General features: G+C 36.8%; 1 protein-coding gene across 27 annotated transcripts in view; it reads left to right on the top strand.

Annotated features, from left to right (window-relative positions):
• The first annotated feature begins 4,844 nt into the window (after positions 1 to 4,844).
• The window catches only part of lrrfip1a (leucine rich repeat (in FLII) interacting protein 1a), a 40,128-nt gene continuing 20,953 nt past the window's right edge, over positions 4,845 to 24,019 (top strand). For 21 of the 27 annotated variants that reach the window (XM_073812030.1, XM_065292590.2, XM_065292584.2 and 18 more), the window contains exons 1-2: positions 4,845 to 5,318; positions 20,634 to 20,720. In XM_073812030.1, the coding sequence (XP_073668131.1) occupies positions 5,229 to 5,318; positions 20,634 to 20,720 (177 nt within the window). In that variant the 5' untranslated portion in view covers positions 4,845 to 5,228. Of the gene's footprint in view, positions 5,319 to 18,088; positions 18,236 to 20,633; positions 20,721 to 22,842; positions 23,221 to 24,019 lie in introns of those variants that run through there. The other 6 variants (XM_065292571.2, XM_065292562.2, XM_065292578.2 and 3 more) reach the window with 4 other exon arrangements.

Genomic DNA, 24,019 nt, shown 5'->3' with positions numbered 1-24,019 from the left:
TAAATATTTTAAATGGTAGCATGTAACATTAAATAGGGTGATTAGTATATTGCCGAAATAATATGCAATGATGGCACATGAATGTGTCCTGCTTTCGACACATCTTCAGACATCTGTTTTACTGCAATAAAGATATCCCTCAGAGGTATTTCCACAGGAAATGGAAAAGCTTTGCACAGCTGGGACAAATGTACTTTAGAGATGAACCAGCTCAATTTATGGCACCCATAGTTATGTACTGCTTGATCAAAACAAAGCTTTTCATATTCTGATGCTTTTTGGTTTACAATTAGTTGGCTCTAGGGTCCTAGGGGAGCCCACTGAAAAACTCAGGAGAAATCTGTAAGCAGCATTCATAATGCATAGTGCACTTAAATAAGAGAAAGGATAAAGCTTTTTATTGCTCCCATCTGATTTCACCATTTCTGATATAACTTTTACAACTCCTTTACAAAAATTAACCATGGTTTTACTACAGTTAAAACCGAAAAACCAAGGTTACTGTAGTAAAACTATGGTTACCACAAAATAAACCATGGTTTGTTAAGTTAAACCATGGTTTTGCTGATAGTAATCAATAGACCACAAAAACACTACACTTTTACCACAGTAAAACCATGGTTAATTTTCGTAAGGGCTATTGAAACAAAAATGCACCACTTTTCTTTTAACTATGCCACTATACATGAAACAAGCAAAAAAGTGTAAATTGATCTTGGGACACTAACAAAACTAATGCTTTGCACCTTGCAGTCATATTTTCTTTTCTTTTAAGAAATGAATAACACATGCAGATCCATGTTAGCCAGCAAGCTCCACCTATATACCCCAGTTTGATATATATTTAAATACTGTTCTAAATAGATAATGTTTTTTAAGGTACATGCAAGAATCAACTGTCAAAATACAAATGAGACTCGGTAAATGAGATCTCGGTAAACACGATGCAAAGGTGCAGTGCTGCCCCCGTGTGGCAATATCACTCACCTGCATTCATATGATACAGTAGGTCAGGTGGCAGAGGTGGTGACCCACAGGGAGGCCAAAAGTCCTATACGGGGAGGCTGCAGACCTGGAGCAAAGCAGATTATGTAAGCTGGAATTCATTATTAAAGGGTGGGAACAATCTTATAAAACTCCTTTTACGCTGTAAATAGTTAAAGTAAAGATCTGCTAAGATAAATTGTGTTTCACCTATAATTTTACTTGCCCACCTAACAATTTAATTCAAAGAAGCTTTGTTCTTTAAGGACAAATGACCAAACCACGCTTCAAGGGAGAACGACAAGATCAATTCAATAAAGGCCAGATAAAAAATTACTTTCTCTCTCTCTTTCTCACAGAGGTGACATTAATTTTAAATATTATTTTGAAAAACTATAATGAATATATGAATTCAGGTAATGAATTGTTTGTTTTCTACCTTGCCTTATTATTATAAAATGTTTGAATGTTTTAATTGATACATTTAAAGGAAAAGTAGAAAGGTGGCTGAACAATAATACATTCCCATACAGATTTATTGCCAGCATTTTAATTCAAAGGTGGATAACAGTGGGATGTGGAGGGACTTATATACGTAACATTTTTTTCCTTCAGGTAATATTTTTTTTGGTCTATTATACTTTTTACTTACTGTACACCCTACTGGACACATCAGGAACACCAGGGTTTAAAACTGCCTGCATGGGCCATATATCTGCCTTGCTCCAGATCTACAGACCCCCCCCCCCCACACACACACACACACACATACACTTCCAAAGGGGGATTTTTGTGTGTCCTCTGGATGTCAGGCTTCAGAAAAAAGCTATTCTCCTTGTTCAAACTGTCTACTGTTAAAAAGACGAGAGAAGATTCACGGAGAAGACAGTCCTCCAGTTTTCCAACAGGCTCTCATAGACCTTTCTCACAACTTCCGTATTTATGACCGGAAATACGCAATCGTCGCGGAAATCTACTTCCTCCGCAGTCAAGGCAATGTAAAAAGCCGTATCTGTTCCACCAATTCCCTGTTGATGGTGAAGTTAGACAGAAGTGGATTCAGGCTATCCGGCGAGACTTATAATGTGTCGTTTTAGTTAACAGTTCAGTAACAGTTAGACTCGCTCTCTACTTACCTAGAAATTTATGGACAAATTCTTCATGGAAAAAGTTTTCCTCCATTAATCGTGTCACATCAGCAAATATAATATTTGGCAAATCCGTTAACGAAGTTGTGTAGACTTTTTGATCCATTTTAAACTTGCCCGGGTTTATGTTTTTCTAGTGTGTTGACGCTTGACAGGAACTCGTCTTACACGACGATTACGTATTTCCGGTTACTGTGAGAAAGGTCTATAGGCCTCAGGAGAGAGGTGCATGGTTGCCAAGATTTGTGCCAGTAGCCACCATGAGGAGTAGCAATACGAAAACTGTGCAAACATGGTTAGAGTAACCGCTTACCTGAATTGGCCACAGTATAACATTCATATACCCTCTGATGCTATTAGTGCTGAACAGACTCACTTAAACCAGTGGTGAAGGATAACATGGCCTTCTAATCCTGAAAGAGTTCATATACAGCAGTCAAAGAATAATCATGTTTAACTTAATGAATGGTTTGTGTTTTATAAATGTGTGGTTTATAACCTTAAAGATGGCCTGATTTTAGTGTTGTATTGTGTGTAGGCAAGAACAAGAACTCATAACCAGCCATAAACTAAGAAAACAACATTTGGGGAACTGCAAGAAACCCAAACTGAAAATTATTTAGTAAAATCAATAAAATATTTAAAAATGGAATAGAAAGGCACATGAAACATAATGATTAACCAATTTTTTTTTATTTTTCTCGCACACCGGTACGCCATAAGGTAGGAAACTTTAAGAGTAGGGGGAGGCTGCAGACCTGGAGCCGGTAGATCTACGCCCCTGACAGTTTTACGCCCCTGACAGTTTTACGCCCCTGTTGTTCCTCGTGCGTCCAGTAGGGGGAGGCTGTATATTAGTATATGAGCCTAGTCATATATCAAAACAGCAGACCGTATGATAGCAGCAGACCTTCTTGAAGCGATACGAATTGAGGTATGTTAAATAATCTGCTAAAGTTATTGTTGTTGATTGTATTATAATGATACATTTATTATTTATAAACGATTGATGCGATATACTGCCATTAATTATAAGTAACCATTGTTTCTAACATTATTCAACCTTTGCTTTATTTATTTTTATTAGTGAGCGAGAGCACTTTGATAGCAGGATAAAAAAAACATTCAAAGAGTGGCAAACCATAGGAGAGTCATATACAGGAGTCATTAAGAAATAACCAAGTCATGGTGTTAATAAAAAAAATTGTGACCCACAATATTGTCTCTTTCTTTTAAATGACCCTTGGAATTTTAGAAAAGTTATTGTGTTTGTCTTCATAAAATGCTATGTAGGACATGTTTTGTAGCTGTATGACGACCTATTGTGATTGTACAGCATTTAGGATCCATATGATTACAGTACTTTATGTCTAATGGCCTAAATATGGTTAATATCTAAATGTAACTTAATATAAAATCACAACATCATATCAGCCAGTCTCTTGTATATAAAAACAGTTTATAAATAAATATAAATAGTTAAGTGTGACGTCATCATGCGCCGCTTCCGGGTTCAATCGATTTCAAATGCCACAGGAAAACACGCTAATATACACTCGTATCATGATGCAAAATTATTTAAACCATGATCCTTATTTTTATCTCCAATAATAAAAACCAAGATGACCAGACCTGGACTATATGGATTTTTCCGTAGTGTGCAGACTGCAGTGTACACTGTAAGTTTATACAATTTTCGTTTAAATGTGTAAAATTAATCAATAGTTCTCATAAACGGTTGTTTAAATATCGTAGTTGTATTTCCCTCTCCCCCTACTGAACGCATGAGAAGCAACAGGGGCGCAAAACTGCCAGGGGCGTAAAACTGCCAGGGGCGTAGATCTACCGGCTCCAGGTCTGCAGCCTCCCATATAGAACTTTAAGCTTGAACTTTATTGCATACAGTTCAGACGCAGGCCAAGCGCATGATTAGAGTCCTCTGCGCGTTCACGCTGCTTTGAAAGACTTTGCACTCTAGTGCGCGTACATAATTAGAACTGAGGAAAGACAGAAACGCGCGCGCGAATACACACTTCTGTTAATATTTATGAGCAAAGAGATGTTACATTTCATAAAATTGCAATAACTGGGAAGTTTCCCATGTTATCTCATTCATGTGTCTGAAAGGAAGGCGCCTTTTACGTCATATTTATCTGCACACCTGAAACATTTCTCTAATCAATCAGAACTGACACGAGCGAACCCAAAACCAAGAATTTACGTCAGAGAAAAGAAAATGAACCAGAAAAGTTATTAAAGTTAAAAAAATTCTCAGCGCAGTATTTTATATTTGGATCTTACCCAAGCACTATGACTGGTAAGTTCTACTTTTCTACCACTAGATGTCCAAATACACCAACTGAAGTCTGTTTGTCCTTTCATGCCTTAATTGCGTTACGTTTATAGAGCTATAAAACAAATCATAAACGAATACATAAAAAATGTAAATGGATTTTAGCAACTTAGTTAAAATTACAAAATGTGTTAAACCTTAAGTTACATATTTTGTCACGTTATTAATTATTTTGTATATAATACTTTTAAGAAAAAATAATGTTCATTTGAACTAGTTCATTATTGTAGGGAAAGGTGTATAAATACATGAGTACTTTTGAGAAGTGCAAGATAAGGCTTCTGTTTTTAGCACCAGACTCCCATGATTAAAAATAGCAGGGTGTGAGAGCCCTGTAACTCCCCCCAACTAACCCACAACCATCTGAACACCAAGAGTGAACTAAACAAGAAGCGAAAAGCTTTTATTACAAACAAACACACTGGCTAATAGTCTGAATTTCTGAGATAACAAACTTCAGATCATTTACATTTAACGTTAGCCATTTTGGCAGGTCCTCGCAGGCAACACGTGTGTCATGAATACGCCGGTGACTCTTCAAACTTTCAAAGTAGAGCACTAGGAAGAGAGCAAAAGACGGATGTAACACAATGAACCGCGTCGCTGTTTAACGCCTGTTTAAACTGGAATCACATGTGGTTGTTTTATGCTTTGGAGGATTCATACCTGTATTTATTGATCGGGATCGTCTCTCAAGCGTACAGTAGCGTGAAAGTGTGTGAAGGATTTATTAAAGGTTTCTAATGGGATCACAAGGGCCAGGACGTAAACGGACCCCCAGCAAAAATGGGATGACTGGGGAGGAAGATGCCCTCAACTTGATTGCAAGAGAGGTAAACTTATTTCTTAAGAGGTAAAACAATGTAATGGATCTAACTGGACAGGTACAGTATTAGATTAAACGGTAGACCTCTGGAGAAAAACATGAGAATCACGTGGTTCTCTCTTTAAGCTAGTTTATTATTAAACTAAGGAGAAACTCAAGTATTTAAACGCCAGAAAGTGTCTGTATGAGCCTTTATATGAGGTTGAATGAAGAATTTTAACACATATTGTCACAAACCCTAGATCATTTCCTCTCCTACATCTGCTTCCTGTGAGTTTTTACTGTAGTTGTCAAGCAAATGTCTACACATTTCTGATGCCAAAGTTGTTTTTATACCTTTGCCATAGTGTTTTTTATTTGTTGGGTATTGTTAAACTTTTTAAGTGCTACCAGTGTGCTACATTATCTGGGTTGATGTGTTTGAACAGGTGCTGGGTTCATGGTGGGGGAAACTTTGATTTGACTGCTAAGGGAAATGATTTTGGCCCAGTTATATCTTTCACTTGTGTGCTGTATAATTCCTAGCATTACGTACTCACTTTGAATATTGAACTCTTAATGTGTGTGTTAACTTACCTGCATTTGTGTTAAACAGTGTGTAGCAAATGTTTAGTACTATTAATAGCATGTCTATGCTTGACACATCCACCCAGTGGTTGTCAGAAGAGAGGCCTTCTCACAGTTCTGTCAGCAATAGCTGCCCTATCATAGTGTGAAATACAGTCAGTGATGCATGAACCGCGTGTATGTGTACCCACGATTCGTCTTAACTGATACTTTGCTTGGCCACTGCTAAACACAGAAACAAGATCTGTAGGATGCCAGTGTTGCATAATCCTGTGCAAAATGTTTTTAGAAATCTGAACCGTCTTATGAGTTGCACAGCACATATGTTGCTTTCATGTGCAGCCCATTCTCATGAACTGGCTAAGCTGCAGGTAAATGTTTGAAGTATAGATTTTGAATTTGCATAGTTTTAGTTTTATTAAAGCATGTTCAGTTACATCTTGTAAGGCCTTTATGTGAAATAGATGTTTACATACATCACATTGCCTTTTGCAATTTGCGTTATTGAGCTAATAAAGATTTGAATGACATCACCACCTGTAAAAAAAAAAGGCAATATGTATTTATTGATGCAGTTTTTGTATTGCTGTTGAAAGGCACGGTTGCGTAAGAGCAGGTTTACTGTTAGTCTGCTTTATATAAATTTTGAATGCCTTCATAAAATATTCATGTTACCTTAACTGTTCTCACCTGGTACCTGCAGCTACTGCTGATATAGTGTTGCTTTATTCTTGCTGCCCTCTGACCGGTTGGTATGTTGGCCCTCATGTGGTTGTTGATTCCGTAACAAGGGCTTTAAAAATAGAAGGCACTCAAAAACCAGCTGTTAGTGCAGCTTCAAGACCAGACATGCCATTTTAAGAGCCCCTTATATTGAGTAGAATTAGGTAAAGGCATTTAGTAATGGATGGAGTTGAATCACATGCTCAAGACATCAGTGGCCTGATTCATTGTTTTGCTTCTCTTTATAGTCACATGAATCCAAATTGTAGAATGTGGTAGGACAAACTGATGACATAAAAAGATTGCGTCCATCTGTTTGTGTTTGGTTAATGATCACATTCTGCAAAGTTTTTGTTTAGGACAGGCCTGCTTCAGATGCCCTGGCTGTCTTCTGAGTGTTAACACAACTGTTGATCATTTCTCATTTAACACTATTGCCATAGCCACCTACATTTTTTTAGCTGAATGTATTTGTCAGTTTTGCGCTGAGTTACTGGGTTGTAAGGACATGTAGATTTATAACAAAACCCCTCAATTTCAGCTAGCATAGCACTTGAAAATCAGTGTTTTGCACAGTAAACATAATTTATTTTGGCCTAAACACTATCTGAATTAATGATTTATGTTTTAATTTATTGTTCCGTGGTTTATTAAATAAATTCCTTAAAAGTCTTATTATCTTCTTTCATACTGTAGCTTTTCTCTTGGTTGTGCTGCTTCCAGTTGTGCATATTTATGAAAGAGCATTTATTCAATCATATTTCAGCCAGTGGCTGATATCATGTGTTGCCAGGGTCAAAGAAATCTGCCAAGGCCTTCAGAACGAACAGTGCGGGCGCCTTCAGCTAAAGATAAATGGCAATAAATTTATTGGATTAACCAATATAATATTAAACTAGTGCTGGGCGATAATTCGATAACGATAATTTTACCTGTATAAACTTTTTCGTTAAAACGATAAGGACCGTTCGATAAGTGATCGATAATGTTTACGCACTGTGCGTAATGTTGCGTGAGCACTTCCGGATGCGGCACGCGCTCTTGGTTTACAATCACAGTGACAGTTAGACTTGAAGGAGTGGAAGATGAGGCAAGTTATTCATTTATTAGTAGAGACCTATGATTTTCGCGATGCGGATAACGCGGACGGAATCACGGAATCCAAATGTGCGGAAACATTTTCTTGTGTAATGTTGGACGCGCAAACAGGGTTCGTCAAACACAGCAGACACAATAGGTGCAGTATACTGTACTTTCATTCACCATCCGCCTTGCACATGCACACGTCCGCACAGCTTTAAAAGTATATTTACAGGACATTCACAAATTCAGGAAACTGAGGAAAAGCAGCAGAGCGTATGTGCGCTCCACAGCAACGTGACACTCTTGACATCCATTTATCAGCGTGTATAGCTCGTATATGTATAACACACGCGTGATCACTGAACTAAGTTTTCTTTCTTGTTTAAGTGATCATAAACAGCTGTTACTCAGTATATTGAAACTTAAAGCAGTCTGTCTTGGGTCTTAAAGTGACAGTAGTCTGCTGCTTTTATGTCAGAAATGTGTTGATTTCATAACAAATAGATTTACATTTAATACAGATGCATTAAAACAAGATTTTAGTATTTGTATTTGTCATCTTCTGAAAAAAAAGTAGTTTAAAACCATTATTAACTGTCTGGATTTTACAATGTTCATTCAGGAGCAAAAATCTGCCTTTAAATTTGACAGGAGTAAAGATTTGTTATTTATCATGATAATTATCGATATCGACTAATATGGAAAATATTTTCTCGATAATTTTTTTGTCATATCGCCCAGCCCTATATAAAAATATTAGTCTTAACTTTAAGAGCTTTAAATGGTCAGTCCCCACAATACATTGCTGATTTGTTGCTTCGCTACTCCCCCGGCCATATCCTCTGGTCCTCAGACCAAAGTCTTTTACCGGTCAGAAAGACTCATTATAAAACCGAGGGAAGCCGGTCCTTTCAGGCTGTGGAACGCCCTTGCCCTTTTCCCTCTGTGTGGCCGATTCTGTTGATTTTTTTTAAAAAGGCAATTAAGGACACTGCTATTTAAACAAGCTTTTTAGCCTTTTTTATTTTAAATGTATAATGTTAAGTTGTATTATTATGCACATTGTAAAGCACTTTGTGATTATATCTGTGAAAAGCGCTTTATACATAAATATTACTTACCGTCTTACAATCAGATTTCGAGTTGCTGTCACCCAGGACATCTTACAATAACATCAGCATTTTCGCGTCATTTGATTGGATTGACCCTCAGCAGTTTCAAACGTACCGGGAAAAAATCCCGAATGCAGCGTCCTCCAGCTTAACGCAGAGTTGAATAGAACTTACTGTAATGAATGCCATGACTGATTTTGAAGGCAAACATCCAATTATCCAAGATTTCCTTCATCATAAAAATCTAGCAACTGTACGCATTGACATGTTTGTCAGTGATTATTCTTGTGTCATCTGCTACGACCAAACAGACATTTTCAGCCCTAAAACGTTTGAAAATTTATGCCAGAAATACAACTGGACAGTCTCGACTTTCAGCATTAGATAGAAAAGGAGATTGATCTAACTCCTCTTTTTGTGTACAAATAATCTGTAGGCTAATTTGGTGAGTTTATGCATTTTATGTAATAAGAAAATACTATTTGTAAAATGTATTTTTTTAAATATTAAATTTTTTATAGTTAACTTTAAAAAAACTATTTGCATTATATAGACTGTCAACAAAGTAATTTGTTATACTTTTGATTCTTCAAAAAAGTTGGTTAGCTTTTCTCAAGAACTATTTATGCAATTTCTTTTGCAAAAAATAAAAAAAGAGTTTGCCTTCTTTCAAATACCTTTCAAACGAGTTTCTGTATATTATTCTCTGCGTCTCATTTTGTAGTGTCTGTTTTAAATAATGTAAAATTTGATTGTTATTCCTTGAGGTGTAAAATACATTAATTTCTATTTTACTTTGCAATTTAATGGTTGATGTGTTTCTATTGCCCTGATGGTCCAATGATAATATTATGAGATGGATTAATTTATGTAGGACAGCACTGAAGGTAGGGCTTTAACGATTAATAGTGCAAATGCGCATTTTCTCAATCAATGCATTTGAAAGAATTACGGTGAAATCCCGGCACATCCCAAAGCCAAGGAACGCTCTGGTGCAGAAACTCCCTTTGTGCCACAGAAGAAGTAGCATTACAAACCCTATTAAAGGAAAAGTCTGAAGGAATATATATCGCTGTTCTTCAGATTGTTTCCGGTATTTTCATGATAATAAAGAATATTTTAAATGATTTTGTTTAACGAGTGTTGCTTTTTTAAATTCACATTATAAACGACTCAAACTCATAATGATTTTAGATTGATAAGGACTTCCTACTGACCAAATGCCATAGTATACGCACAAGCTGTGCATGAAACACCGAACCGCAGCCTTGTGATTCAGAATCGATTTCAGACAGGCATTTTTAATGGGACACACGATTAATTGTTACAGCCCTAACTGAAGGCCTAGGTGTGAAATGCATGGCCTGTCACTGATGAGCAGCAAGTAGCACACATGGCAGTTTATCCCAGTAAGCCAGGCTCATCCAGTAATGTTTGCTTATCTTAAAAAACTAAAAGCAGATGACGGAAGTTTATTTTACATAACTCATTGCAAAGCCTCACAGTTTAAATATTGTAGTGTCTGGATATTCTCCACCAATTGCCACTAAGAAGTCACTAGTGACACCCCAGCTGTGTTTTATTCTATTGGCATTGGTACAATTTTTGTCCATTAACTACCTGAGATGGTTTAAGGCAGATTAAAGTGCCAGGTGAGTCCGAACAAGATGATTAATCAGGGCTCAGACTGTTGGGATATCGGTTGGAAGCTCTCTTACTGTTGATCTTCACGTTGTCGTAAACATAAATGATATTTTGTATTTTTGTACTCGGAAGAATAGCATTATCATGCAGTTGAGGATGTTGACATTAATGCTTATGTTTGCTCAATGATAACCAATATAGCCTCATTCAGGATGGACTCTTTGCATAGATGAGATTGTATTCAAGAACATGTTATACTTTTAAATATTATTCTTGGGCTTTGTTGCATAACTTAAAGCACAGACTCACAGAAAGTGAGACACTTTGTTGGAAACTTCAAAGGAAATTTTAAAATCATATTAATCTTAAGTCATAGTGCCTTTTTTGCACACTGACATCTTTCAGTGAATAGAACCTCTCCATATAAGGACTCAGAAAGGGTTTTCTTCCTCTTTCATACGTCACTGGCAGTCCCTGAAGATTGTTATCAAAATTGCTTTCCTGTTTATTCTGTGCTGTTGGGAGGCATCCTTATGGAGTACTGCTGAGTTATCTGTATTTCTTTTGCTCTTGATGCTGATTGGTCATGATTTATCAGTAATGAACTTTTCAAGGGACAATATTTATCACTTTGAAATATTTTTATAATGATTTAAAACACAACTGTTGTGATACATTTAGGGGACACTTAAAGGGATAGTTCATCCAAAAATGAAATTTCTGTCATCATTTACTCACCTTTACATTGTTATACAAACCTGTATAAATTTCTGATGAACACAAAGGAAGATATTTTGAGAACTGTTTGTTACCAAACCGTTTGTGCACCCCATTCAATTCCATAGTAGGAAAAAAGAATACTTTGGAAGTAAATGGGGTCCACAAATGGTTTGGTTACAAACATTCCTCAAAATATCTTTCTTTGTGTTCATCAGACTAATGAAATTTTGTAACAACATGAGAGTAAGTATGATGAGAGAATTTTTATTTTTGGGTGAACTGTCCCTTTAAATAATTCTGAGCGGTTGGTAATTTGCCTTTGAAATCAAAAGTAACTATAAATTATGCAAATATGACAACACATAATAACATAGGGTTCTGCTGAAATACATTTTAAACAGCTTTGTTTTGATGTTTTTGTTTCCCAGAGGAATCGCTTTGTTTTCTTCACTTTAGATAAAAGCGTCCACTAAATTCCTTAGGTCCAGTTTCACAGACAAGTCTTAAGACCCAGATCAAATTCATGTTTGAGCTGTCTTAACTAAATAAAACTGGCATGGACATATCTTTAAATACATCATTGCCACTGTTTAGTCTCAAGATGCACACCAGTAAAGTTTTTAGTCACATTTGTAAAAGCTACTTAAATATCATAATTTAACTATTAAAACAACATGTCGCCTAATCCTGGCTAAATCCAAGCCTTGTCTGTGAAACCAGCCTTTGTTATACAGCCTTTACAGGTCTAGAATAAATTATGATGTTCTGTATAATCTACGTCATGCCGTCTTTAAATCCTTATGGGACGGTTTCTCGGACCGGGCTTATGTACTGTAGTCTAGAGACTAAAATGCATGTTTGAGCTGCCTCAGTTTAAAAAAAACATCTTGCACGGATATATTTGTAACTGCACATTTCAAGATTCATTATTTATTACATCTGTGTACAAGATCACATTGTGTATTTTGGTCTGATAAGTTAAAAGCAAAGGAATGCATAATCAGACTTTCACTTTTGGACTGGTGAAAGTTGTCTGCTTATTTTGCATGTCTACATAGATGTGAAACAGTTTAGTGTGAAAAATTCTATTCACGTTGATGAGACTCCATAGAAATAGCATCACTCAGCTTTGTTCTCTGTATGCATATTACCATCTCTTCCAAGGCAAAGTACTGTAATATCGGCTATTCTTCAGTGTGTAAACCCAGATCACTTCAGGACAGACATTTTAGGCCTTAAAACTGAGTTTTAGCAGACTAAATGTCATTTGACACCAGGGATCAGTAAATGAGATTGAAAGCTAGTCTATCTCACCCACTTGATGCTGTTGTCTTGCACATTAACAGGCAGCTGTGTCTCTCACAGGCTTGTGCTGTGTCTTGAGTAACTCTTGCGGTCAGTGAAGCAAGTGTTTCTGTTGGTCAAGCACACAAAGTCCACTTATTCTGTGAAGAGCTGCGTCTGTCATAAAAACTGTGCATATTGGCAACTACTGTATCAACCCCATGGGTGTAGATTTGAGTATGTGGATATTCTGGTATACCCAGGTTACCATACACTCTAAAAACAGTGGTTTACTGGCTCGTAATATAGGAGAACCATTTTAAGTGCCACATCTATGTACCACCTGTGTAGCATTGTGCTCTGTAGAACCATAAGCGGTGCTGTTGTGGTGTTATATCACCCCATATAGTTCTTCATAGGTGCCATATAGCACTAAAAATGGTTTGCCTATGATGACTAGCTTTTAGTGCTATTTAGCACCTTTTTTTAATGTAGGTTCAATTTCACTGTAAGCATAAAAAATGCAAGGGTGAAGATAAAGGGTACACTGTGTGATTTCATTTTAGTGCTACTAGCAGCATCAAACAGAGCAAAAAAAAAATTAGGCCAATGCCACTTACAAGTGTGCACAACACAAACTAGCTTTAATGCCTGTAATACCTTTAACGTAAAACTAAGGATTTGCTGTCTTTGATATAGTATCATCATACAATAACAGTAATTTTTAACAACTTATTTCCTTCTTTTCCTTCTTCCACCTTTATTGTCATCTTTCTCTTCTCCCACAATGACCCACATCCAAATGTATGTTAGTAAATTCTTTTAGCCTAACATGGCAAAAATTCTGCCTGGGATTTTTTAGCCCTCTTTGGCTACGTCACTCAAGGACATGTTCTGTTATGAATCCTCTACAGCACACACAGAACGGACACTATTTGCTTTAGGATTGACATCATGACAGGCTTGATATAGGTTTTAGTTTCAGGTTATATTTAGACCCTCTATCTTCTATGTTGTTTATCCTTCCATAGCTTCGACTCTTGTCCTATGTTAACACAAACTATGCTTGTGGTTGACTTCTTAGGCAAAATGATAAACGCTCTCGAATATGTTTTGGATAAAATTTAGCATCTACTAAATGTGTAATTGTAAATAAATGACAGACTGGAGAAATGTAAGTGTTAATTTTGGTAGACTGGGCGCTGAGACGCCCGCAGTGATCTCATATGTTCCGCTGTCTGGCTCTTAAGTTAATACTCAACCTAGAAAGATTGTTTACGTCTCATACTGAAGACCCAGTAAATCCATTATAAACCGCTGGCAAAATGATTTCGAATAATATATGATTTCCCTATTATTATCAATATGATTTCAAATATTTTTTTTAATAATTTAATGAACATTATGTAAATAAAATTGCCAGTTTGTGTTAGTTAATAATTGAGAAGCTCAGATGCAAAAGTTGCTTAACCCATCAAAAATGAGATGATATTAAAGAGTAACTAAACCCTAAACCAACTTTTTTTAGTTAATGATCTGTAAGAATGATGCTTTATTAGTGCTGTTCATTGATTTTAGTAATTTTTTTGACATTTGGATATAAAGTGTTTCAATACTACAATATATGGTGTAAAAACGTCTGATTGCTGCCCTCTTCAGGTTGAACGGTGGCTACTGCAGTTGAATTTTCCCATTGGATGTTGGGTCCAAAAAATGACTCGTGACGTAAGCAGGTTCAAGCTCACCACGCCCTTGTTACGATCTCATCACACACTTGATACGAGCTTAGTTCGTCCCCTTCATCTTCGTTGGGATCTGCCCACTTTTCTTGCATTTTTCAAATATTGGCAGTGGGTGGAGTCAGGCTCTGACCAGGGGTTTAGTTACTCTTTAACTGAATGCTCTTGGCATGTATTATACGATCATCAAATATTTTTGCTTCAAATTTCAGGGTTCCCTCTGGTCCTTGAAATTCTTAAAAGTTTGTGAATCTGGTTGAAAAAATTCAAGGCCCTGGGAAGTTTTTTGAAAATAAACATACATAGATACAGGTCATTAAAAGTGCTTGAATCTATTTTATGCAAGAAGTTGAAGTGTAGGATAATATCATAAAAATTCAAGACTTTTTAAGCACACATGCTAAACTGTTCGCTTTAAATGCTTATATCTTCTGTGTGTGAATGTTGACTCATACCCAAATGCTTTTTTTGGATAATTGTGTTTGACACATGAAAACGTCTCGGGTTACGTATGTAACTGTTGTTCCCTGAGAAGGGAACGAGATGCTGAGTCTCCATTGCCATACTTCCTGCATCCCTGTAACGCCGTCTTTGCCAATATTTCAGATAGCAATATACTTCCTGGCTCCCACGTCACCCTGTCTTTGTCGTTAAGCCTCACCATTGGTTGAATTTGATATACACATTCAGACACACTTACCCCTGGAGGCATCCCCAAAGTGTCATCACAGCAACGTGAGTTCCCTTGAAAGGGAATTGTAACAATGGCCCTGTCCCAAAGGGCACACTCCGGACTTCTGGTCCTCCTCAGAGTCCACACTTTGATGACATCATAGAGTGCAGAATTTAGGGACCCTTGATGCCAGTCCACGTAGGTGCACCAGAGTCGTATTTTGGTACAGACTCGAGCATCACGCCGGAAATAGGAAGAGAAATTGCCTGTCAGTGTGAACTCCTCCCTTCCGTCGTTTGATTGGTCTGATTGATTGCTCTTTTGCAAGGACCTGATGAGCACACTTCAAAACGTAAAAATGACAGATGGGACACCCTACAAACTTGTAGACTAAGCGAGCACGCGCAATTTAAGGCCACGAGACCGAAAGTCCATATGAAGTTCGCCATTTGGGACAGGGCCATTGTATCTTAAAAGGTAAACCGATGTTACCTTGCTCTCACTTGAAATGTGTCCCCACATTTAGGGTATTGGACCTGAAAAGTCCATAAAAGGTCCTTATATTTAAAGTTAACTAAGGTGTGGGAACCCTGAAATTTGCTAAATCCCCACCACAGGTGACCCTGATAAAAAATGCTCATTTACAAGAAAACATGTCAGATGCAAAAAAAAATTTTATCCTATCTCTTAAGTAAAGCTTGCTTGTCACTTAAGTGTGATTTATACTTATGCATATGACTAGGTTTGTGTACCGTTTACATTTTAAACTGTACGGTACCAGTATACGTACCTGAGATTCAGTACAGGTAGCTTTTTTGGTATTTTAGTATTTGTGTCATAACAAAACATTAAGTTCTGTAAAAAAAATAATTCCAGACATTTTGATTTGAGCATTTTGCAATTCATAAATAAATGTTTGTGGTTTTCAGCTTGGTCTGTAGTTTTCTGTAATTTAATTTAAAGAAGCTAAATACCAATAATCACATTTAAAATAATACTGCATAATCTTTACTGCATAATACAGATTTATATTAACCCTTATTAAAGTTACAAAAGTTAATCCGTCAAGACATGTCAATGATTTTTTTATTTGTCAAATTTTTTTTGACATTAGAAACGTAGAGCATCATGTACTGGCCCTTTAAGAGTGTGTGTGGATATACAGTTAAACCCACATTTTGCCTCTTAACTGCTATTACCATTTAGGGTAGCATGACAGACTGTTTGCAGAATAATCACAACATTTGTTGATACATTAGTGTTAATATGCCCATTCCAGTGCAAGAAAACATTAAAAGTCACGTTTCTCACTGAGTTTTAAAACCTTGATTGTTATTACGGTGCGCAATATAACTTTGTGTTTCGTGTGTAAAAAATTTTTTTCACACAATTTACTTTTCTCTATATACCGCTGTTTTCACTGTCCTCAAAACAGGCATCAGAAATACATTATGAATTCTGATTGTGTAGCTGGTTCAGTGTGTTGTGATTCGACAGCAGCTTAGCTTCGAGCCAGAGTCGTGTGAGCTTAGCTGGTGACTGACGTATTCCTGTGGGCGAAAGGTAGTCAGAAACTCTTATATTGCCGTCATTCAACTGGTAGAGGGCTGTAGTCCAAACTGGCCATTCGTTGTAGTTTTTGAAAAACGAATACTAAAAATATATCACTTGGCATTGAACTTATGCACTAACAGGAACATTACAGTTTGAAAACATAAAGTTTGAAAAATAGGATCACGAAAAACATGAACTTTAGTTAGCATTTGCACGCTGTCTGAAACATTGTTGTTCTGGGGACGTGCATCCACATAGACAAAAAAAAACTTCTCGCAGTGCAAGAGTAGCTCAATGAAATGTTACGCTCTTCATTGCCATTGTCTAAAAACATGTGAAAATGATAAACGTTGGTGACGATGCATCACATTGCACTGTCTGTTGTGTTTGAGCAAGTTGCAGGGTAGGGCTGCACAAAAAATCGCATGCAATTGTCATGCGCATCTTGTCAGTAAAGCCGGTTTCTTGATTAGTAGTCAATCACCATCACGTGCTTTCCAAACGAGCTATATTTACAACACAGAGGCGTAGTCCTGTGATGAGCTATTTCAGCTTGCAATGGTAAAAACAAAGTTGGGCCAAGTTAAGGTGAGATTTTGCAACAAAACCTGTCTATTTATTACCTCCAGCACTGCTAATGCTTCTCCAACAACATACACAACAAGCTGCTGCTTCTTAAACTTTTACCTTAAAAATGTGTATACACAAGTAACAAACCAGTAATTGCACGTTGACGTAAACTAAAACGCATAAGTATAAATGAAAACTGATGTATAGCCTACAGCATAAGTCTGACGCAATAAAAAATTGCCCTTTACAGTGCAAGAGAACATGCATAACACTTAGAACAATGTCAGTTTTGTTATGGACATCAAGTAACATGTCTTTGTGACACATTTCCTGTCTTTTTGTTACCGTGGCTGCCCTTCATTTTTCCTAGTACAAACAGCCTGTCATCAGAGCAGCTGAATACCATGTACTCAGCATGGCAGGCTTGTACCAGGGGCCGTGGGAGAGAGGGCTCAGGCAGCCTTGGCATCTTATTCTGTGGCATTTATGTCGACAGATAAGAACTTTGGATTTGGTCTGGCATTCATCAGAACCCCCCCGGGACTTCTCAATGATAACCTTGCACCTTAAAGGCACCAACAAAGAATTTTTATTTAACTGCTCGTTTTTTTACCTGTTTTATCTTAACCTAAATAAATAAATGATTGTTTTGTCAGTGTAGGTAATAACAATTGCTTCCTGGTAATTGCCGTTACCATAACTGGTTTGGAAATCATTAAAGGGATAGCTCACCCACATATAAAAAAAACTGCCATCATTACTCGCCTTACACGCATGACTTATGCCATGTGACCAGAGATTGGCAAAGTCCAAAACACCATCATACATGTATTTCTTATTACTCATGCATTATATAACAACGTTTCTGTATTTTTTGCCCCTTTGGTGCTTCAAGTAAACTTAATTTATATTTTAGCAAACCACATCCATTAATGTTGTCTATATTAATCAGACAGCACATATTCAGGTGTCTGGCTAGCTATACATATCTGTTGAGAACAACCACATTCAGAACTTCCATTTAATTGGAGCATTTTTTGGTACAGTGTATTGATAGAGGCTGCTCCATGTGGGTCATTAAAAATAGCTGTTGAGGAGCGTGTGAGAAGAGAGAGGTGTATGAAATAGGCCAGTTTGCATCTTTTTGTTATAAGAGAGTTTGTGAGAGCTCATGATGGGGGATGATGCAGATGACTCTGGCTTCCATACACTCACCGTGACAGACATCATGGTCTACTTTGATAACTGCAAAAAGGTCAGTCTTAATATGAGTCTGGGTTAGGGAAAATGAGTCCTTTTGGTTTAGAGAAAAGTAGTGCCCTTTTAGAAATATTAACATGTGTAAGGTCAAAATCTTTGTTTTAAGCATAATAAAAACGTACAGCAGTAGATAGATTGATATGGATGTTTAGTTTGTTCATGTTAATCATACTGTGCGCATATGTCACATGCTCTGCATATTTGCACAGAGCAGGAATGACTGTTTGTACCATCAGCGTTTCGAATGTTACACTGTGAATATTGCAAGTAGGGTGTGATCTATCGTTGATTGTGAATGATTCAGGCCTTTTAACTTCCTGCTATGGTCAAAACGGCATGGTTTTGGTTACACTGTAGTCACACAGTTGTGCGTTTATTGACGAATGTTTTTAAAAGACTCTTTATGTTTCGTGGAGTGATTTTTCTTGTTACATGTTTTTCGTTTAAGTTCCACATTTTAGTTAAAGCATTTTTTGCATAAAAACCTTGTTATTTTCGAGTGTGTATGTATGCACAGGTGCCTTGATTTGCACACAGCTGTGGGTTTACATTAGAAAGAACCTGTTATGAACATGTTTAGACAGCTGCTTAATTGCTGAGAAACACTGCAGTAATTTGGTTTCCTTAAGCAGTTCAAGTAAATAATTATCTGCCCTCATTAGAACTTTACTGACTAACATAACATGGCCAATACAGGCCCTGTTTAACACAATATAGTACACAAATGATCCGCACATTTTTGTAGTCTCATTAAAGATGACAATCTGAATGAATTTTCCAAGTTTGTCCTTTATTTTCCCTTTATTTGTCGCTGTTAAAGGCATTTGAATCATGATGTGTTTTGTTAAGTTGAATTTAATTTAGCCCCACATAAATCTCTTAATCTTGGTATACATCAAATCTGTTGTGTTCTACGTCTTGGCAAGAATTTGGAAAGAATGTGTTGAAGCTGGTCGTTCCCATATTTTCTTGAAGAAATGAGCCCAAGTTTTTAAAATAAAAGCAAAATTAGGTCATGATTTTCTGTTAGCACCGTTACAAGAAGTGGTTGAAGCTGTGGAAATATTTACTTTGGCAATGTATTTCCTAAACATAGTTGTTGAAAAAGGCTTTCTGTTCCAGAGATCTCGGCATTGAGCAGCTGCTTCCTCGGAAAGTGGCGCGACTGGATCTAGGACGGAAAGCCAATTTAAGATTATGATCTGACATTTACTTAGGAACAAGTTATTATAGACTTCTCCATCAGCCAACAAACACAGGAATTCATTTGAGTGTTTGTATGTACAGACCCCATTTTAGTATCTGAGAGTTAAAATACTTAAAGATTTAGTATTAGACTAGTCCAAGACTAAAATAAATTTAAGAGCTGTCCAAACTGAAAAAAAAAAACTTGCACTGACATATCTTAAGATACATCAGTTTTTTTTTTTAATAAGGCATGTTTGTTAAAACTAGTTATATTTCCTAATTAAAATAAGGCCTAGTCTTGACTTAAGCTAATCCGTGTCCAGGAAACCACCCCATATTTTATACTTACAGAAAGACTATAATAGAAGTCCCTATTAAATGTTAAACCATACAAAAGGAAGGACTCATTTATGCATTTTTAGAATAATGGTGGGATTGGATCGAAGCCCTGTGAACATTACTTATAGCTTTGGTGTGGAGTTCTTGTAGTATGGGAATGAAAAGAAGAGTGGGTGGAGTTAAGATGCAAACATCACTTTGGGAGGGTCTCTCTGAGGAAGTACTGTGCTTGAGGTTTTTTTTTGGCTGTCACCACATGTTGCCGTCATATACAGGAAGGAAGTGTGCTTGGCTCTCTCTCTCTCTCTCTCTCTCTCTCTCTCTCTCTCTCTCTCTCTCTCTCGTTCTCCCCCTCCCTCCCCCTTGTCCTTTCTGGGAGTCTTTTCCTTAAAAGGAGTTTTTTGTAGTGTGATGGACTAAAATCACACACATGTATAAACGTTGTCAGTGCTGAAACTAAATACACTCATGTAAACACAAATACACTTGTAACGTGTGCAGGCATAAGAGTATACAATTACAAAACATACTTGTTATGACAGGGATTTACACATGTTGTAACAGAACTATGCAATTGCACCCACGTGCCACGGTATTTCCTGTGTAGATCCTGTTGGATTTAGAAAATGAAATAAAGAAAGAGTTTAGTGGAGTGCTACTTTTTGCTTTTGAAAAACAAAATTGGAAAGCTTGGAACCTATTTTTTCATTACATACAGTAAAAATAAAATATCTGTGTATTTGTGTTTATTTTTATTCTTAAGTTTACTATCAATACTTTTGCATTCACTATATTATGTTTGGTCTCATTGCTATAGTTTAATGATTTTCCTTTCTGCCTCTCTTTACCTTCACTTCCCCCTGCAGGCCGAAGCCCGTTTGGCAGCTAAGAGGGCGGCGCGTGCAGAAGCGCGTGAGATAAGAATGAAAGAACTGGAAAGACAACAGAAAGAGGTGAAGAAACACACACACACACACACACACGCATTCAGATTATCCTCTGGAACTTTAATGAAAAAACTCTTTGTAAACCACACAAGAAAATGTATTTTTATTTGTGCCTGAAAATTGTATTGTGCGCACCAATGAAACATGACTTATCTTGTAAGACTGAGGTATGAAGAAGTTTAGCTCATTGAAATTACAGCCCTTCCTCAAGTATTTACCTGCTTAACCCCATTCTCTATGGTACAGCGGATGTCTTTTTTTTACTGGTGTGATAATCACACACTAACTCTTAGGAGGCAAAGTTTAAGCATTAAAGCATCTCAGAAGTATAACCTTCATAGTGGAACACTTGAGGATGAATGAGAGAGTGCTGAGCTGTATACCCTTACATTAAATTCATTATTATTTTAATATTTTAGGGACTGGTCTATGTACCCTTTAGGTGTGATGCACAAAACATTAATCTGGTGACTTAAGATGTTGACAAGTTAAACTGATTTGGCTTTGAAGTTCTGCCAGAGGAAATTATATTCTTTATTAATTATTTTGATGAAATATTTAGAGTATTGTGGACTCTGTGTAACTCTGCCAGCCCATTATGTTTAATCTGTTTTCAACCCGAATCATCATGACTGATGTTTTGGCTGGTTAATAGGGAATTGGGGTCAGTTAATAACAGGTCAGGTTAAGACCTTTAAGTGCCCATTTGAACTCTCACATAGGATCAGAGCTTCAGCCCCTGGCCAATAGTCAGACGTATTACAGGGTGCAGGTTCAAAGACTTTAGGGCAGGGATCTCCAACCCTGCTTCTGGACATTTACCAAGCATGGTTAGAGAACCTCTTTTTATTAAAGGGGGCATTTCACAAGACTTTTTAAGATGTAAAATACAGTACGTGTCCACAGAGTACATATGTGAAGTTTTAGCTCAAAATACCATATAGATCATTTATTATAACATGTTAAATTTGCCACTTTGTAGGTGTGCAAAAATGTGCCGTTTTTGGTGTGTCCTTTTTAAATGCAAATAAGTTGATCTCTCCAATAATGGCGTTGTTGGATATTGCATATTAGTGGGTGGCATTATCCCCTTCTTGCATCACAAGGGGAGCCAACCTATTTTTCCACATGCTTGCAGAGAATGGTTTACCAAAACTAAGTTACTGAGTTGATCTTTTTCACATTTTCTAGGTTGATAGAAGCACAGGGGACACAATTATAGCACTTAAACATGAAAATAGTCAGATTTTCATTATGTGTTCCATTTAAACAAGAGAAATTGTCGTGCTTGGTTCACAGTTCTGTAAAAAGTTAAGCATAGAGTTGCATTAATTAACCCATTTACTCCTAAAACGCCTATAAGACCTATGTTATTCTAGGATAAATACCCTTATCTCCTGAGGGTTTTCAGATAAAATATTAAGAATTGTCAACATCTACCAAAACTTAATATCTAAGCCTCTGTAGCACTCTGTTTCGGCGCAAATTAGTTAAAAAGAAGTACTGTTTCTATCTGCTTGTTTATATTGATTTATATTGATTCTGTACTTTACCCCTTATTTTGGCATAGTTTAATTAGTCATTCTCAACTTTATACACTCACTTTTGACCCGTTCATTTATTTAGTCAGTCTTTGTTATTACAATGGTTAAACATTTGCCTTGTTGAACATTCTTCATCTAAAAGAGAGCTGGCTTTTTAAAGAAGGTTTCGGTTTGGTTTCGATCCTGTATATGCACTTCTCTGGTCTCTAAATTGTAAATGATGTGTAATTGCTGTTAAGGCTCTATGACACCTGATGCTTATTTGTTACAGCTGACTGCACACAGTAAATGGAGCAGTAAGGTGTCGCTCAGCAAATAAAGATTGTAGATTCCTTTACTATAGATACTTGGAGACCAAAGCATTGCTATCTTCATCTACTTGAACAGTGGCTCACTTAATGATCAATGGAAATCTCAATACCGGAGACAGACGCAACAAAACTTATGTAATCTCTTATGCCCAGGTCACACTCGAGGGATTAACTAACATTCAGAGTTAAGCCCAGTCTGATCAGGAGGTGTGTGAGAACGTTAAGGGTGTGTGTGTGTGGTTTGTGGCTTTGAAACTCTAGCCAAGTCTTAAAGTAGATTATAAGCTTTCTTTCGAACCCGCAGCGAATGAACTACTCCGTTCCCTTTCACTAGCTGGACACAGAGTCAAGACTAACCGTGCCGTAATGTATTACAAGCTTGTGTTTTTTATCTGGATGTTTTACATATCTTGGATGGTTCAAGTGTAGCTTTAGTTCACTGGAATCACTTTAAATCTGACAGAAGCTTTCACTTTGTAAAGATGAATCACATGGAGGCTACCTGGATTGGATTTCAAATGCTTTCGCCTTCATTAGACCTCAGGTAGATAGAAAAGCAGTAAGACTGCCAGGACGGCTTTCAGGCGACTTACGGGTAAAGGGGCAAGGGAGGCTCTCAGTGGCCGTCCCCGGACCCCTCTGCTGCGAAAGGTGAGCTTAAATTCACTGGAAAAGCATTGGACAAATGTGCAATTACAGGTTTAATGGGTCTATAATTTAAATATGTTAGATGAATCAAATGATCTGAACATCTGTTTTTGTACGCTAATTGCTAATGATATGACTTTAATGCCATGCTATATTTTGCTTAACTTTGTCTTCATAATGCAGTTATGAAGTGCTGTTGTTTTCATTATTAAAATTTTGTCATTTGTTATAAAATACAGTTTTATAATAACATCAAAGCTCTTAGACTAGTTCCTGGAGGGTACAGAGAGACCTACAGTACACAAACTAATGAATGATAAGTGTGCTTGCATACATAACAGTATGCTGATAACTATCAATAACAGCTTGTTTAAACAACAAGCAAGCCATCTTGGTTTACATAAGACAAAACGTTTAAATTTTTGTCACACTGAATTTTGTTACATATGTCAGGTTATTAAGCGTATGTGGAGATGTGCTTGTAAATGCAAGCATTAAGGTGGTGGATGCCCACATTAAGTTCATATTTGGAAACTGATTTGCTGATTGGAGGTTCATCTGTTGTGAATGGGGATCATGCATACATGTTGGCAAATGAAGCTGGAGCAGATGTATAGTAATATGTAAAGTGCTTAAAGAGAACTTGTAGGAAGAAAAGATTTTGTTTTATCGAAATTGAAACACATAAGAAAACAAGTTAGGTGAGATTTTATCGGTTCGTCAATATGCCCATTTTAACAACTCTTCATGTTTAAATTTAATATAAAAATATAATTAGGTATTAATAAAAATGCACCTCTAC

Source organism: Paramisgurnus dabryanus, chromosome 15, assembly GCF_030506205.2.
Source record: "Paramisgurnus dabryanus chromosome 15, PD_genome_1.1, whole genome shotgun sequence".
NCBI lineage: Eukaryota > Metazoa > Chordata > Actinopteri > Cypriniformes > Cobitidae > Paramisgurnus > Paramisgurnus dabryanus.
This window is presented reverse-complemented; position numbering and strand designations above follow the sequence as displayed.